Raw genomic sequence first — 13,710 nt, 5'->3', positions numbered from 1 at the left:
GGTCGGAGTGAAGGCTAAGCTGGTGCTGAGCCCGGACAGTAGGGCTAGCAGTTCCTCTCTCCCCCTGTAGCACTCAGACAGACATCTTTTTGTAAAAAAGCCGTCAATATTTTATTCTGTGACATTATGAAGTAAAACAAGCGCACACTTTCCTGGGAAGGCCTGCTTCAGCTGCACATCCTCGTGAAGATCCTTCTTGTGTTTACAACGGGACGACAGACACTGGTCAATAAATACAAAGTTCACAACCGTTCACAAACATCAGTGCAAAAGTGTTACTGGGATCGAACACCCCGAACAGACGTCATCAGGCTGCCCTTTCAGTCGTGTACAGCAATGCCATCACAAAAGGGCTTAACAGACGGACCTCCTCTGGAAGACAGAGGCCAACCCCCATGAAAGATGTTGCTTTGTTCTCATTTTACCACAGAGCACACCCCTGATCTCTTCTCTGCCCTCAGTGATGCACCGAGTCATACCTTGACTCTTTCACACAGGGACACAGGAACTGATACACAGAGTGACACACTGACACTCTGACTCCTTAACTGACTCCTTAACTGACACTCTGACACCTTAACTGACTCCTTAACTGACCCTCTGACTCCTTAACTGACCCTCTGACTCTTTAACTGACTCCTTAACTGACTCTGACTCCTTAACTGACCCTCTGACTCCTTAACTGACCCACTGACTCTTTAACTGACTCCTTAACTGACACTCTGACTCCTTAACTGACTCTGACTCCTTAACTGACCCTCTGACTCTTTAACTGACTCCTTAACTGACTCTTAAACTGACACACTGACTCTTTAACTGACTCTGACTCTTTAACTGACTCTTAAACTGACACACTGACTCTTTAACTGACTCTGACTCTTTAACTGACTCCTTAACTGACTCTCTGACTCCTTAACTGATTCTTAAACTGACACTCTGACTCCTTAACTGACACACTGACTCTTTAACTGACTCCTTAACTGACACTCTGACACCTTAACTGACTCCTTAACTGACACTCTGACTCCTTAACTGACACACTGACTCCTTAACTGACCCTCTGACTCCTTAACTGACACACTGACTCCTTAACTGACTCTGACTCTTAAACTGACCCTCTGACTCTTTAACTGACTCCTTAACTGACTCTTAAACTGACACTCTGACTCTTTAACTGACTCTGACTCTTTAACTGACTCCTTAACTGACTCTCTGACTCCTTAACTGACTCTTAAACTGACACTCTGACTCCTTAACTGACACACTGACTCTTTAACTGACTCCTTAACTGACACTCTGACACCTTAACTGACTCCTTACCTGACACTCTGACTCCTTAACTGACACACTGACTCCTTAACTGACCCTCTGACTCCTTAACTGACACACTGACTCCTTAACTGACCCTCTGACTCTTTAACTGACTCCTTAACTGACACTCTGACTCCTTAACTGACACACTGACTCCTTAACTGACCCTCTGACTCCTTAACTGACACACTGACTCCTTAACTGACCCTCTGACTCTTTAACTGACTCCTTAACTGACACTCTGACTCCTTAACTGACACACTGACTCCTTAACTGACCCTCTGACTCTTTAACTGACTCTCTGCCTGACTCCCTCACACATCGAGACGCCGGCTGGCTCTCCGGACCCCCGCGAAAGTGACACCCACCCCCTCCCCCTTCCGGGGGGCTCCCCGACTCTCTCCCAGCAACGCCGAAAAAGGAGCTTGCTTCCTGCCCCCCCTCCTCCCCGGCCCTCCCCTCACTCCCTCCCTTCCTCCTCCTTCCCCTCCTCCTCCTCCCCCTTCTCCCCCTTCCCCTGCTCCCCGGCCGGGCCCGCACCGACGGCCGCCAGGCGCACTGAGCCGGCCTCCTCCCCGCCGGGGTCCCGGGAGGCGTTCCGCGACTTCTTGAGGGAGGCGTTGTCGGAGGAGGTGCCGTCCAGCAGCCTGGCCACGAAGTCGAGGCCGGCCGAGCGGATGAAGGCGCTGCCGGCGAAGGCGTACAGCACCGGGTTCACGCTGCTGCTGAGGAAGGTGAGGGCGGTGACCAGCGGCCGGGCGCGCAGGGCGGCCGCCTCCAGCCCCTCCGCCCCCGCCAGCACGCCCGCCACCTGCAGCACGTTGACGGCGTGGTAGGGCGCCCAGAAGAGGGCGAAGCTGGCCAGGATGAGGGCGATGAGGCGGCCGGAGCGGCGCCGGGTGCGCCGCCGCCAGCGCCGCTGGAAGCCGCCGCCGCTGGCGGCCAGCTGGCGCGAGATGCGGCAGTAGCTGAAGGCCATGGCGCCGAAGGGCAGCAGGAAGGAGGCCACGGTCTCCAGCGTGTACTGGAAGACCAGGTGGCCGGGGCCCGGGTGGTGCGGCCGACAGGAGCGCCGGCCCTGCCCGCCGCCCCCCGCGCCCGCCCGGCGGTAGAACAGCATGGGCACGGACAGCACCAGCGCCGCCGCCCAGATGCCCAGCGCCACCTGGCCGGCCCTGGACTTGGTGCGCACCTTCTGCGACAGGAAGGGCCGCGAGACGCCCAGCAGGCGGTCCAGGCTCATGCAGCCGATGAGCAGCACGCTGGCGTACATGTTGACGCAGCAGGCGTAGTGCAGGCAGCGGCAGGTGGCGTCGCCGAACTCCCAGTCCAGGCCGGCCGCCAGGTAGCGCAGGAAGAAGGGGGCGGTGAGCAGCACGGCGGCGTCGGCACAGGCCAGGTGCAGCAGCAGCAGGGAGGTGACGGAGCGCCGGCGCAGGCGGCACAGCACGGTCCACACCACGAACAGGTTCCCCGGCACGCCCAGCGCCATGGCCACCAGCAGCAGCGCCATGCCCAGCCGCACCGCGCCCGCCGCGCCCGCCGCCGGGGGGGGCGCCAGGGAGGAGTTGGAGGAGTTGAGAGGGTCCGGGCTGAAGGCGGGGGGCGGAGTCGAGAGGAGGGCGGCGGCCATCTGTCTCCCTGTCTCTCGTCTCGAACCCGGGGGCAGAATGGAGGGGCTGCTGGTTCTCCTGCGTGACCTGTGGGAGAACAGAGGCAGAGGGGTAGAGGGGGGACAGACAAGAGACACACAGACAGGCAGGAGACACACAGACAGGCAGGAGATACTCAGACAGGAGACAGGCACACAGACGGACAGGAGACACACAGACAGGCAGGAGATACTCAGACAGGAGACAGGCACACAGACGGACAGGAGACACACAGACAGGCAGGAGATACTCAGACAGGAGACAGGCACACAGACACACAGGAGACAGACACACAGGAGACAGACGGACAGGAGACAGATGGACAGGAGACAGATGGACAGACAGACACACCCATAGACAGACAGGAGGCAGATGGATAGGAGAAAGGCACACAGACAGACAGGAAACAGGCACACAGACAGACAGGATACAGACAGAAGACAGACGGACAGACAGACACACCCATAGACAGACAGGAGACAGACACGCAGACAGACACACAGACAGACAGGAGACAGACAGACAGGAGACATTCAGACAGGAGACATTCAGACAGGAGACAGACACACAGACAGACAGGAGACAGACAGACAGGAGACATTCAGACAGGAGACAGACACGCAGACAGACAGGAGACATTCAGACAGGAGACATTCAGACAGGAGACAGACACGCAGACAGACAGGAGACATTCAGACAGGAGACATTCAGACAGGAGACAGACACGCAGACAGACAGGAGACAGACAGACGGGAGACAGGAGACACTCAGACAGACAGACACACCCACAGACAGACAGGACACACTCAGACGGACAGACACACCCACAGACAGGCGGGCGAACCCACAGACAGGCCGAGGAGCCGCACCAGCAAAACCGCGCCACACAGGCTTCACTCAAAATAGCACAGTAACCCCTCCCTGCTCGCTGCTCTCTTCCTGCTGGTGCCCGCCCGCCCCTCTGCCTCCTCGCCCTGAGGGCGGCCTGGCTGTCTCCCCTCGCCCCTCGCCCCTCGCCCCTCGCCCGCGGGCCGACAGGAAGCTGCAGCAGCTGCGCTAACGTACCCGTCTGCCGCCCAGGCTTCGCTGCTCCGCGCTGCGTGTGTGCGTCCGTGCGTGCGCGTGCGTCCGTGCGCGCGCGTCGGTTCTTCTCCTTCTGTCGAGGAACGGGGGGCCCGTCCGCCTCGTCAGGTCTCGCTCACAGTGAGAGGAGTTGAGACTCGGCGTCCCTCACGCGCCCTGGGGGACAGACAGAGACAGAGAGAGGAGAGAGGAGAGATAAGAGAGAGGAGACACAGGAGAGACAGGAGACAGGAGAGAGGAGAGAGGAGACTGGAGAGAGGAGACTCAGGAGAGACAGGAGACAGGAGACAGGAGAGAGAGCAGAGAGGAGACTGGAAAGAGGAGAGACCAGAGAGAGGAGACACACGACACAGGAGAGAGAGGAGAGAGGAGAGACCAGAGAGACAGGAGAGAGGAGAGAGGAGAGAGAGCAGAGAGGAGACTGGAAAGAGGAGAGACCAGAGAGAGGAGACACACGACACAGGAGAGAGAGGAGAGAGGAGAGACCAGAGAGACAGGAGAGAGGAGACTGGAGAGAGGAGAGACCAGAGAGAGGAGACAGGAGAGACAGGAGACAGGAGAGAGGAGAGACCGGAGAGAGGAGACACAGGAGAGAGGAGAGACCAGAGACAGGAGACAGGAGAGAGGAGAGAGGAGAGAGGAGAGAGAGCAGAGAGGAGACTGGAAAGAGGAGAGACCAGAGAGAGGAGACACAGGAGAGACAGGAGACAGGAGAGAGGAGAGACCGGAGAGAGGAGACACAGGAGAGACAGGAGACAGGAGAGAGAGCAGAGAGGAGACTGGAAAAAGGAGAGACCGGAGAGAGGAGACACAGGAGAGACAGGAGACAGGAGAGAGGAGAGACCGGAGAGAGGAGACACAGGAGAGACAGGAGACAGGAGAGAGAGCAGAGAGGAGACTGGAAAAAGGAGAGACCGGAGAGAGGAGACACAGGAGAGACAGGAGACAGGAGAGAGGAGAGAGGAGAGAGAGCAGAGAGGAGACTGGAAAGAGGAAAGACCAGAGAGAGGAGACACAGGAGACAGGAGAGAGAGGAGAGAGGAGAGACCAGAGAGACAGGAGAGAGGAGACTGGAGAGAGGAGAGACCAGAGAGAGGAGACACAGGAGAGACAGGAGACAGGAGAGAGGAGAGACCGGAGAGAGGAGACACAGGAGAGAGGAGAGACCAGAGACAGGAGACAGGAGAGAGGAGAGAGGAGGGAGGAGAGAGAGCAGAGAGGAGACTGGAAAGAGGAGAGACCAGAGAGAGGAGACACAGGAGAGACAGGAGAGAGGAGAGGGGAGACTGGAGAGAGGAGACAGGAGAGAGAGGAGAGAGGTGACAGGAGAGAGGAGAGAGAGGAGAGAGGTGACAGGAGAGAGAGGAAGGAGGTGACAGGAGAGAGGAGAGAGGTGACAGGAGAGAGGGGAGAGACAGGAGAGAGGAGAGAGGTGACAGGAGAGAGGAGACTGGAGAAAGGAGAGAGGAGAGAGAGGAAAGAGGAGAGAGACAAGAGGGAGGAGAGAGAGAAGACAAGAGAGACAGGAAAGAGAGGAGAGAGAGAAGAAAGGAGACAGGAGAGAGAGAAGAGAGGAGACAGGAGAGAGGAGACAGGAGAGAGAGGAGAGAGGTGACAGGAGAGAGGAGAGAGAGGAGAGAGGTGACAGGAGAGAGAGGAAGGAGGTGACAGGAGAGAGGAGAGAGGAGAGAGGTGACAGGAGAGAGGAGACTGGAGAAAGGAGAGAGGAGAGAGAGGAAAGAGGAGAGAGACAAGAGAGAGGAGAGAGAGAAGAAAGGAAAGACAGGAGAGAGAGAAGAGAGGAGAGTGACAGGAGTTAGAGGAGAGACAGGAGACACACACGCTCTCTTTAACTGACCGGGCTTGCGGGTGTGGCGGCAGTGAAGCGGCGTCAAGGGGTCGGCGAGCCTGCGGGAGAGGAGCCCGGCGACAGGAAGACGGCGCTGCGCTGCGGCGCGCGGCCTGTAGCGAGTGTCCAGGATGCGGTGTCGAAAGAGCAGGAGGAAGCGAGGATGGCGCGCGGGCGGGGGGGAGGGGGGGAGCGGCTCTCGAGATCTGCGCCGTCCTCCCCTCGCCGGCGGCGGCTGCTGCTGCTGTTTCCACACCGGCCTTTCTCAATACGGGACTGCCCCCCCGTGCGCTGTGCCTCCGTCTCCCTGCCCTCGGCTCGTGCCCGGCGCGTGCCGCGGGCTCAAGGGACCGAGCCGCGAGGGAGTGCCCTCGCGGATCTCCAGGACGGGACGGTCTCGCTACTAAAATCACTTCCCTTAAAAACACAGAACAACCGGCCGCGCTCAGAGACGCCCGGAGAGGAGAGGAGAGCAGAGGAGAGGAGCTCCTCGCCCCGGGTGTCACAGGTCACCTGCCCGCTCGAGCGGCAGCGGAGGAGCAGGACGAGATGCGTTGCACGACGAGCATTATATGAATGATACGATCTTATTCTAGAGGCTTCGAACCTCGTCACTAACCGCGGGAAAAGCACGATCCCATCCCATGGTGATGGGATTATTGGAAGATAAATATCTATCAACTCTGTGATGCGGGCCCGCGCTCTCCAGCACTGCCGCTCGCTCCCGCTCGCTGTCACACCGCGAAGAGCGAAGGGCAGCATCGCCGGAAGTGACCTCACTCGCCCCGCGACCGCGACCGCGAGGGGCCGTTTCCCACGAGCAGCAGCGGCAGCGGCAGATTTCAACATCGCGAGGAGACGCGCTCGCGGCCGCAGGAAGCGCTCCCCAGCCTTCGCGCGCCGCGCGCGCCTCTCGTCCGCCTGGAAACGGTCTCATCCAAGCGCACCGTGCCGGCCGACCCGATCCGCTTGGCGCTGACCCCTCTGGGAGAGGAGCCTTCGCCCGGGTTCAGAGGGTCCGGGTTGACGGGGGGGGCGGCCGTGAGCATGAGGGCCGCTCTGGAGGAGCCCCGGCTGGACCTCGCTCGGCAGCCGCGCGCGGGAGTCAGGAGAGAGGCGGGCCTTCCCCATCGGCCGGGCTCTTGGTGACGGGTTCCAGGCTGATCCCCGGAGCTCATCCCACTGTGTCCTCCTGAGAGGAGCCAGGGTAACAGCTTCAACAACATGGCTGGGCAGCTTGTCCCCCACCCCCACCACCCTCTGTGTAAAGAAGAGCCTCCTGTCCTGACCGGAGGGTCTCACCCAGCTGTGTCTGGAGAGGAGCCAGGGTATCGGCTTCAACAACATGGCTGGGCAGCTTGTTCCCCACCCCCACCCCCCTCTGTGTAAAGAAGAGCCTCCTGTCCTGACTGGAGGAGCTCACCCAGCTGTGTCTGGAGAGGAGCCAGGGTATCGGCCTCAACAACATGGCTGGGCAGCTTGTTCCCCACCCCCACCCCCCTCTGTGTAAAGAAGAGCCTCCTGTCCTGACTGGAGGATCTCACCCAGCTGTGTCTGGAGAGGAGCCAGGGTATCGGCTTCAACAACAGGGCTGGGCAGCTTGTTTCCCACCCCCACCCCCCTCTGTGTAAAGAAGAGCCTCCTGTCCTGACTGGAGGGTCTCACCCAGCTGTGTCTGCAGAGAAGCCAGGGTATCGGCTTCAACAACAGGGCTGGGCAGCTTGCTCCCCACCCCCATCCTCCTCTGTGTAAAGAAGAGCCTCCTGTCCTGACTGGAGGGTCTCACCCAGCTGTGTCTGCAGAGAAGCCAGGGTATCGGCTTCATCAAAATGGCTGGGCAGCTTGCTCCCCACCCCCACCACTCTCTGTGTAAAGAAGAGCCTCCTGTCCTGACTGGAGGATCTCACCCAGCTGTGTCTGGAGAGAAGCCAGGGTATCGGCTTCAACAACATGGCTGGGCTGTTTGTTCCCCACCCCCACCCCCCTCTGTGTAAAGAAGAGCCTCCTGTCCTGACTGGAGGAGCTCACCCAGCTGTGTCTGGGGAGGAGCCAGGGTATCGGCTTCAACAACAGGGCTGGGCAGCTTGTTTCCCACCCCCACCCCCCTCTGTGTAAAGAAGAGCCTCCTGTCCTGACTGGAGGGTCTCACCCAGCTGTGTCTGCAGAGAAGCCAGGGTATCGGCTTCAACAACAGGGCTGGGCAGCTTGCTCCCCACCCCCATCCTCCTCTGTGTAAAGAAGAGCCTCCTGTCCTGACTGGAGGAGCTCACCCAGCTGTGTCTGGAGAGGAGCCAGGGTATCGGTAACCTCCAATTTACATCACAAAATAGAGGAATTTTGCAGGTCAGGTCTGAGATTCAGAACGAGGCAACAAGACCTCCGGTGAGGTGAAGGGGCCCTGTGACACTGTAAACAAGCAGGATCGTAGCCCAGTAGAAATACGCCTCTCGGCTTTGAGGCGGTTTTGCTCACAAGCACTGCTTGCTTGTTAACTCTGCCTGCAGGTCACGCTGGGACACTTCTGTGGTGACACAGCTGCTGCACGACCTGTACTTGCTCACTCTTGCATCACAGCGCATCAGTCAGTACAGGGACTAGTGAGCAGGAAGGGCCGCCTTAAGTCACAATTCTTGCAAACTCCCACGAGACCAGGGATTGGCAACAACATGGCGCAACTCACAGCGCTTTCAGAAAGCTCGCGGTTTCGCACTTCGTCTCGGGGGGGTGGGGGGGGTGCAGGGTTCGTCTAAGACCCCAGCGGATTCACCTCGTCGCCGGGCGCTGACGATGGTCTGAGAGATCGGCTGCCGTTCCTCTCTGAAGAGTCCTGATTTGCCTGTTTGGAAAGGGAGTGGAGAAGCTCCATACGCACTGCAGATTCGACAGCGTTACTGCAGACGCCCTCACTCGCAGGACAAGGTGGGGCCACCCCTGGCCACCCCGCCCTGTCAGCAGCTGGATCAGTGTGTCCCTTCAAGGCACCACAGGATCGGGGCTCCCTGGAGTGACTGGGGACCCCGCGACTGACGTGACTGGGGTCTCCCCAGGAGCAGGATTGGGGACCCCTGGACTGGACTGGAATGGGGTCTTCCCAGGACCAGAGAACGCTGGACTGGACTGGGGTCTCCCTGAGACCAGACCCCTGGACTGGGGTCTCCCCAGCACCTGAGACCTCTGGCCTGGACTGGGGACCCCTGGGCTAACTGGACTAGGGTCTCCTCAGGACCAGAGACCCCTGGACTGGACTGGGGTCTCCCCAGGACCAGAGACCCCTGGACTGGACTGGACTGGACTGGACTGGACTGGACTGGACTGGAGACCCCTAGGCTGACAGGACTGGGGTCTCCCCGGGACCAGAGACCCCTGGACTGGACTGGACTGGAGACCCCTGGGCTGACAGGACTAGGGTCTCCCCGAGACCAGAGACCCCTGGACTGACTGGACTGGGATCTGCCCAGGACTGGAGACTTTTATTTTCTTTTTTACGAATCCAGAATAAAAAAAGAAGGAGAAAGAACTACCCAGCCTTATACACAGTGTACCGGAAACAGTCGATATGCCCAGATCCTGCAGAAATACACGTTCCTCAGGAGACACAGGCAGCTAGCGCTGTGACGTTGTGAGAGATGGGGGTTGTGTCCTAGGAGTGAATACTCCCCATTGGGTGCCAATATCATCTCGCCGTCTTGGGCAACAGCCACGACCACAACCGATTGCAGGTACGGTATGTGCATCGCTGGCAGGCCTGGGGCCGCGCGGAGCAGGAAATGACAAACACATCTGAAATTCTTCCTTCGGCTTGCGGAGTTTCCCTGCTTGCATCACTCTGGAGCTCAGTCCTCTAAAACTGGGAACTGCCGTTGTCGTTCATCTGCCTTCCTCATCATCTTTATCATTATCATCCTCATCACTAATCCACCAGAGGTGACACTACTCTCACACTCGCCCTGAACTCACCAGCACACACACTGTCACACCTGACTGTACTGTAGACACTACTAGTGTCACTGCTGTCCCTCTCCTCTCACACTCACCCTGAACTCACCAGCACACACACACACAGTCACACCTGACTACTGTAGACACTACTAGTGTCACTGCTGTCCCTCTCCTCTCACACTCACCCTGAACTCTCCAGCACACACACTGTTACACCTGACTGTACTGTAGACACTACTAGTGTCACTGCTGTCCCTCTCCTCTCACACTCACCCTGAACTCTCCAGCACACACACTGTTACACCTGACTGTACTGTAGACACTACTAGTGTCACTGCTGTCCCTCTCCTCTCACACTCACCCTGAACTCACCAGCACACACACACTGTCACACCTGACTGTACTGTAGACACTACTAGTGTCACTGCTGTCCCTCTCCTCTCACACTCACCCTGAACTCACCAGCATACACACACTGTCACACCTGATTGTACTGTAGACACTACTAGTGTCACTGCTGTCCCTCTCCTCTCACACTCAGCCTAAACTCACCAGCACACACACACTGTCACACCTGACTGTACTGTAGACACTACTAGTGTCACTGCTGTCCCTCTCCTCTCACACTCACCCTGATCTCACCAGCACACACACTGTCACACCTGACTGTACTGTAGACTCTACTAGTGTCACTGCTGTCCCTCTTCTCTCACACTCACCCTGAACTCACCAGCACACACACACTGTCACACCTGACTGTACTGTAGACACTACTAGTGTCACTGCTGTCCCTCTCCTCTCACACTCACCCTGAACTCTCCAGCACACACACACAGTCACACCTGACTGTACTGTAGACACTACTAGTGTCACTGCTGTCCCTCTCCTCTCACACTCACCCTGAACTCTCCAGCACACACACACTGTCACACCTGACTGTACTGTAGACACTACTGGTGTCACTGCTGTCCCTCTCCTCTCACACTCACCCTGAACTCACCAGCACACACACTGTCACACCTGACTGTACTGTAGACTCTACTAGTGTCACTGCTGTCCCTCTTCTCTCACACTCACCCTGAACTCACCAGCACACACACACTGTCACACCTGACTGTACTGTAGACACTACTAGTGTCACTGCTGTCCCTCTCCTCTCACACTCACCCTGAACTCACCAGCACACACACACTGTCACACCTGATTGTACTGTAGACACTACTAGTGTCACTGCTGTCCCTCTCCTCTCACACTCAGCCTAAACTCACCAGCACACACACACTGTCACACCTGACTGTACTGTAGACACTACTAGTGTCACTGCTGTCCCTCTCCTCTCACACTCACCCTGATCTCACCAGCACAACGTTCAGAGAATCACAATTACCGTTTCTCTCTGTTGCTTGAGCACAATGGTGGAAACGGTATTTGCATAATCAAAATGGTAAACACAGCTCCCAGAACCGAAACGTGTAACACTCCCAGTAAAAAAAATGCACAAAAAAGTCACACAAAACTTTAGATAAGTTGCACAAAAGCAAACAACGCAATCGAGCCAGTGATGAATACGGTAGCTCTTTGCACCGGTCTCTTCAGACACACCTTCTTCAGAAAGACGTACAGCCGGGGGAGCTCGTTATGTTACTGCGATAATCCCCTGTCACTGATAGTGGAACCATATGAAAGTGGGAATATCTCAGTCGCGCACAGCAGACGTAAACGGATGTATTCGCACTCTCAGAACTGAGACCAGAGAGGAAGAATTGGAGGTGGAAGGATTCGATGTACCAGTGATAACATTTGGATAAAAGTGACTGTAATTCTACTGTGTGTACAGTAGTGAGCAAACACGCAACGTTGCTGTAAAAAAAAACCCCACGCCCCAATGCTGCTGTACGTCAGGCCTCGTGTGCTCACCGGTACCACACGGGACGGCGCCCCCAGCAGTGCATCGTGGGAAGCCGCCCCAGGCGATCCGTGTCTTCCCAGCATGCAGGAGTGGCGTTTGGTCATGGGAAAGTTTATCGCCGACCTGCGCTCGCCAGGGACAAGGAGACGTCCTCGACGGGGCGAAGGAACGGAGAGCGAGGGAGGACGGAATAGCGCAGACATGCGTGGGCGGACTTCAGTCCACTCTCCCACTTCCCAGGAGGGGACATTGTCCCCTGTAGCCACCTCGTTCGGACTGTGGGCCCCCAGCCTCCTGACGCTCTGCAGGCGAGACACGTTTTCTATAGAGAAAAGAGTAGGAGTGTGACCCCAGTGTCCTGGACAGACTCCCCCTGGTCTTTACCAGTCATGGCCTCCTGATCACCCCCCTCTCTGAACTGGCCTCATCACTCTGCTCTCCTCCCCACTGAGAGCTGGAGTGTGTGAGCGGACTGGAGCATCATCACACTGGGGGGGTGGAGGGGATCCCCAGTACTGGACAGCGCTGGGAGAGGAGGGTCCAGGAAAGAGCTATAGAAGTGTGAGAAATTATCGTGAATGATATATTGATGTTACTAGAACATCAGGGTGCACGATCAGGCGTGGGGTATCGTCAGGCCCAGCTGTACTGATGTGGCCAGGAACGCCATCTGTGGAGCCCAGCGCACAGGCAGTCACAGTCGCACCTCTTGCTTCACTGTGCCGAACAGCCACAACCACCCACGCAGACACCTGTGGCACCCCACTTCCTCTTCCTCTTCTCAGGGGGCGCCAAGCAGAGCTGGCAGAACGTCCCTCTCTCGGGGTGGGGGGGGGGTTGGGGGGGCCGGGACAAGGTGTCCGCTGCTGGAGGGGAGGCTGCGGTCGCTGTCGAGGGAGCCCCCGACCCCCACCCGTCACGGCCTCAGCCCTGCGACAGCGGACCAGGCGTCGAAACCTCAGCGCCTCAGGGTGACACGGGTGAGGTGTCGCGTCACGCCGCGGCTCTGTCGTTCTGCCCCGTTCGGCGTCGCTCTGGGGGAGGGGGGGGGGGTTTCGTTATTCGCTGGAGATGCGGCGGGAGGACACCGTCACCATCACCTCCGAACCAGCTGTGTAAACGGAACTCGAACGCCTCCCTCATGGGTCCCCACCTCCCCTCCTCAGCCCGTCTCCGCCTGCCTGCCTGCCCCTCGGGGTCCCCTCGGTCTGACTCGGGTCTGAGTCGCTCCGTCCTGCCGGGATCAGACAGACCTCCTCTCCCCGACTGCCCCCGACACTCCCAGACTCCGCAGGTCCTGGAGTGGAGAGGGACTGTGATCCGGGCGATGGCCTGGCCCTGGGGGGAAGAGGGTTTGCGCAGTATCCCAGACTCCGCAGGTCCTGGAGTGGAGAGGGACTGTGATCCGGGCGATGGCCTGGCCCTGGGGGTAAGAGGGTTTGCCCAGTATCCCAGACTCCGCAGGTCCTGGAGTGGAGAGGGACTGTGATCCGGGCGATGGCCTGGCCCTGGGGGGAAGAGGGTTTGCGCAGTATCCCAGACTCCGCAGGTCCTGGAGTGGAGAGGGACTGCGATCCGGGCGATGGCCTGGCCCTGGGGGGAAGAGGGTTTGCGCAGTATCCCAGACTCCGCAGGTCCTGGATGTCGCTGTCCCGAGGGGAGAGGGACTGTGATCCGGGCGATGGCCTGGCCCTGGGGGAAAGAGGGTTTGCGCAGTATCCCAGACTCCGCAGGTCCTGGATGTCGCTGTCTCGAGGGGAGAGGGACTGCGATCCGGGCGATGGCCTGGCCCTGGGGGGAAGAGGGTTTGCGTGTGTGTTATGGAGGGTCTCCCACAGGGGAGTAGTTGTTATCCAAATGACGAGATATTTCAAATGAGGTTTTTTTCTGCCGTCGGCAGCGCTGTGTTTTTTTCGCCGCCTCGCTCGCGGCAGAGGTATTTGACATTTGCATTTTGTGCGAAAGCA

General features: G+C 58.3%; 1 protein-coding gene across 1 annotated transcript; it reads right to left on the bottom strand.

The window, feature by feature from the left end:
• Window positions 1-1,600: 1,600 nt before the first annotated feature.
• Window positions 1,601-4,180, bottom strand: LOC148833272 (leukotriene B4 receptor 1-like). The gene is given in 2 exon segments (XM_088917967.1): window positions 1,601-3,011; window positions 4,029-4,180. A coding segment is annotated over 1 exon segment (1,344 nt). The 5' UTR covers window positions 2,945-3,011; window positions 4,029-4,180.
• Window positions 4,181-13,710: the final 9,530 nt, after the last annotated feature.

This window comes from Atractosteus spatula, chromosome 5 (genome assembly GCF_055471065.1).
Source record: "Atractosteus spatula isolate fAtrSpa1 chromosome 5, fAtrSpa1.hap1, whole genome shotgun sequence".
Taxonomy (NCBI): Eukaryota; Metazoa; Chordata; class Actinopteri; order Semionotiformes; family Lepisosteidae; genus Atractosteus; species Atractosteus spatula.
The sequence above is the reverse complement of the archived record's forward strand: the minus strand, read 5'-3'. Positions and strand labels throughout refer to the sequence as shown.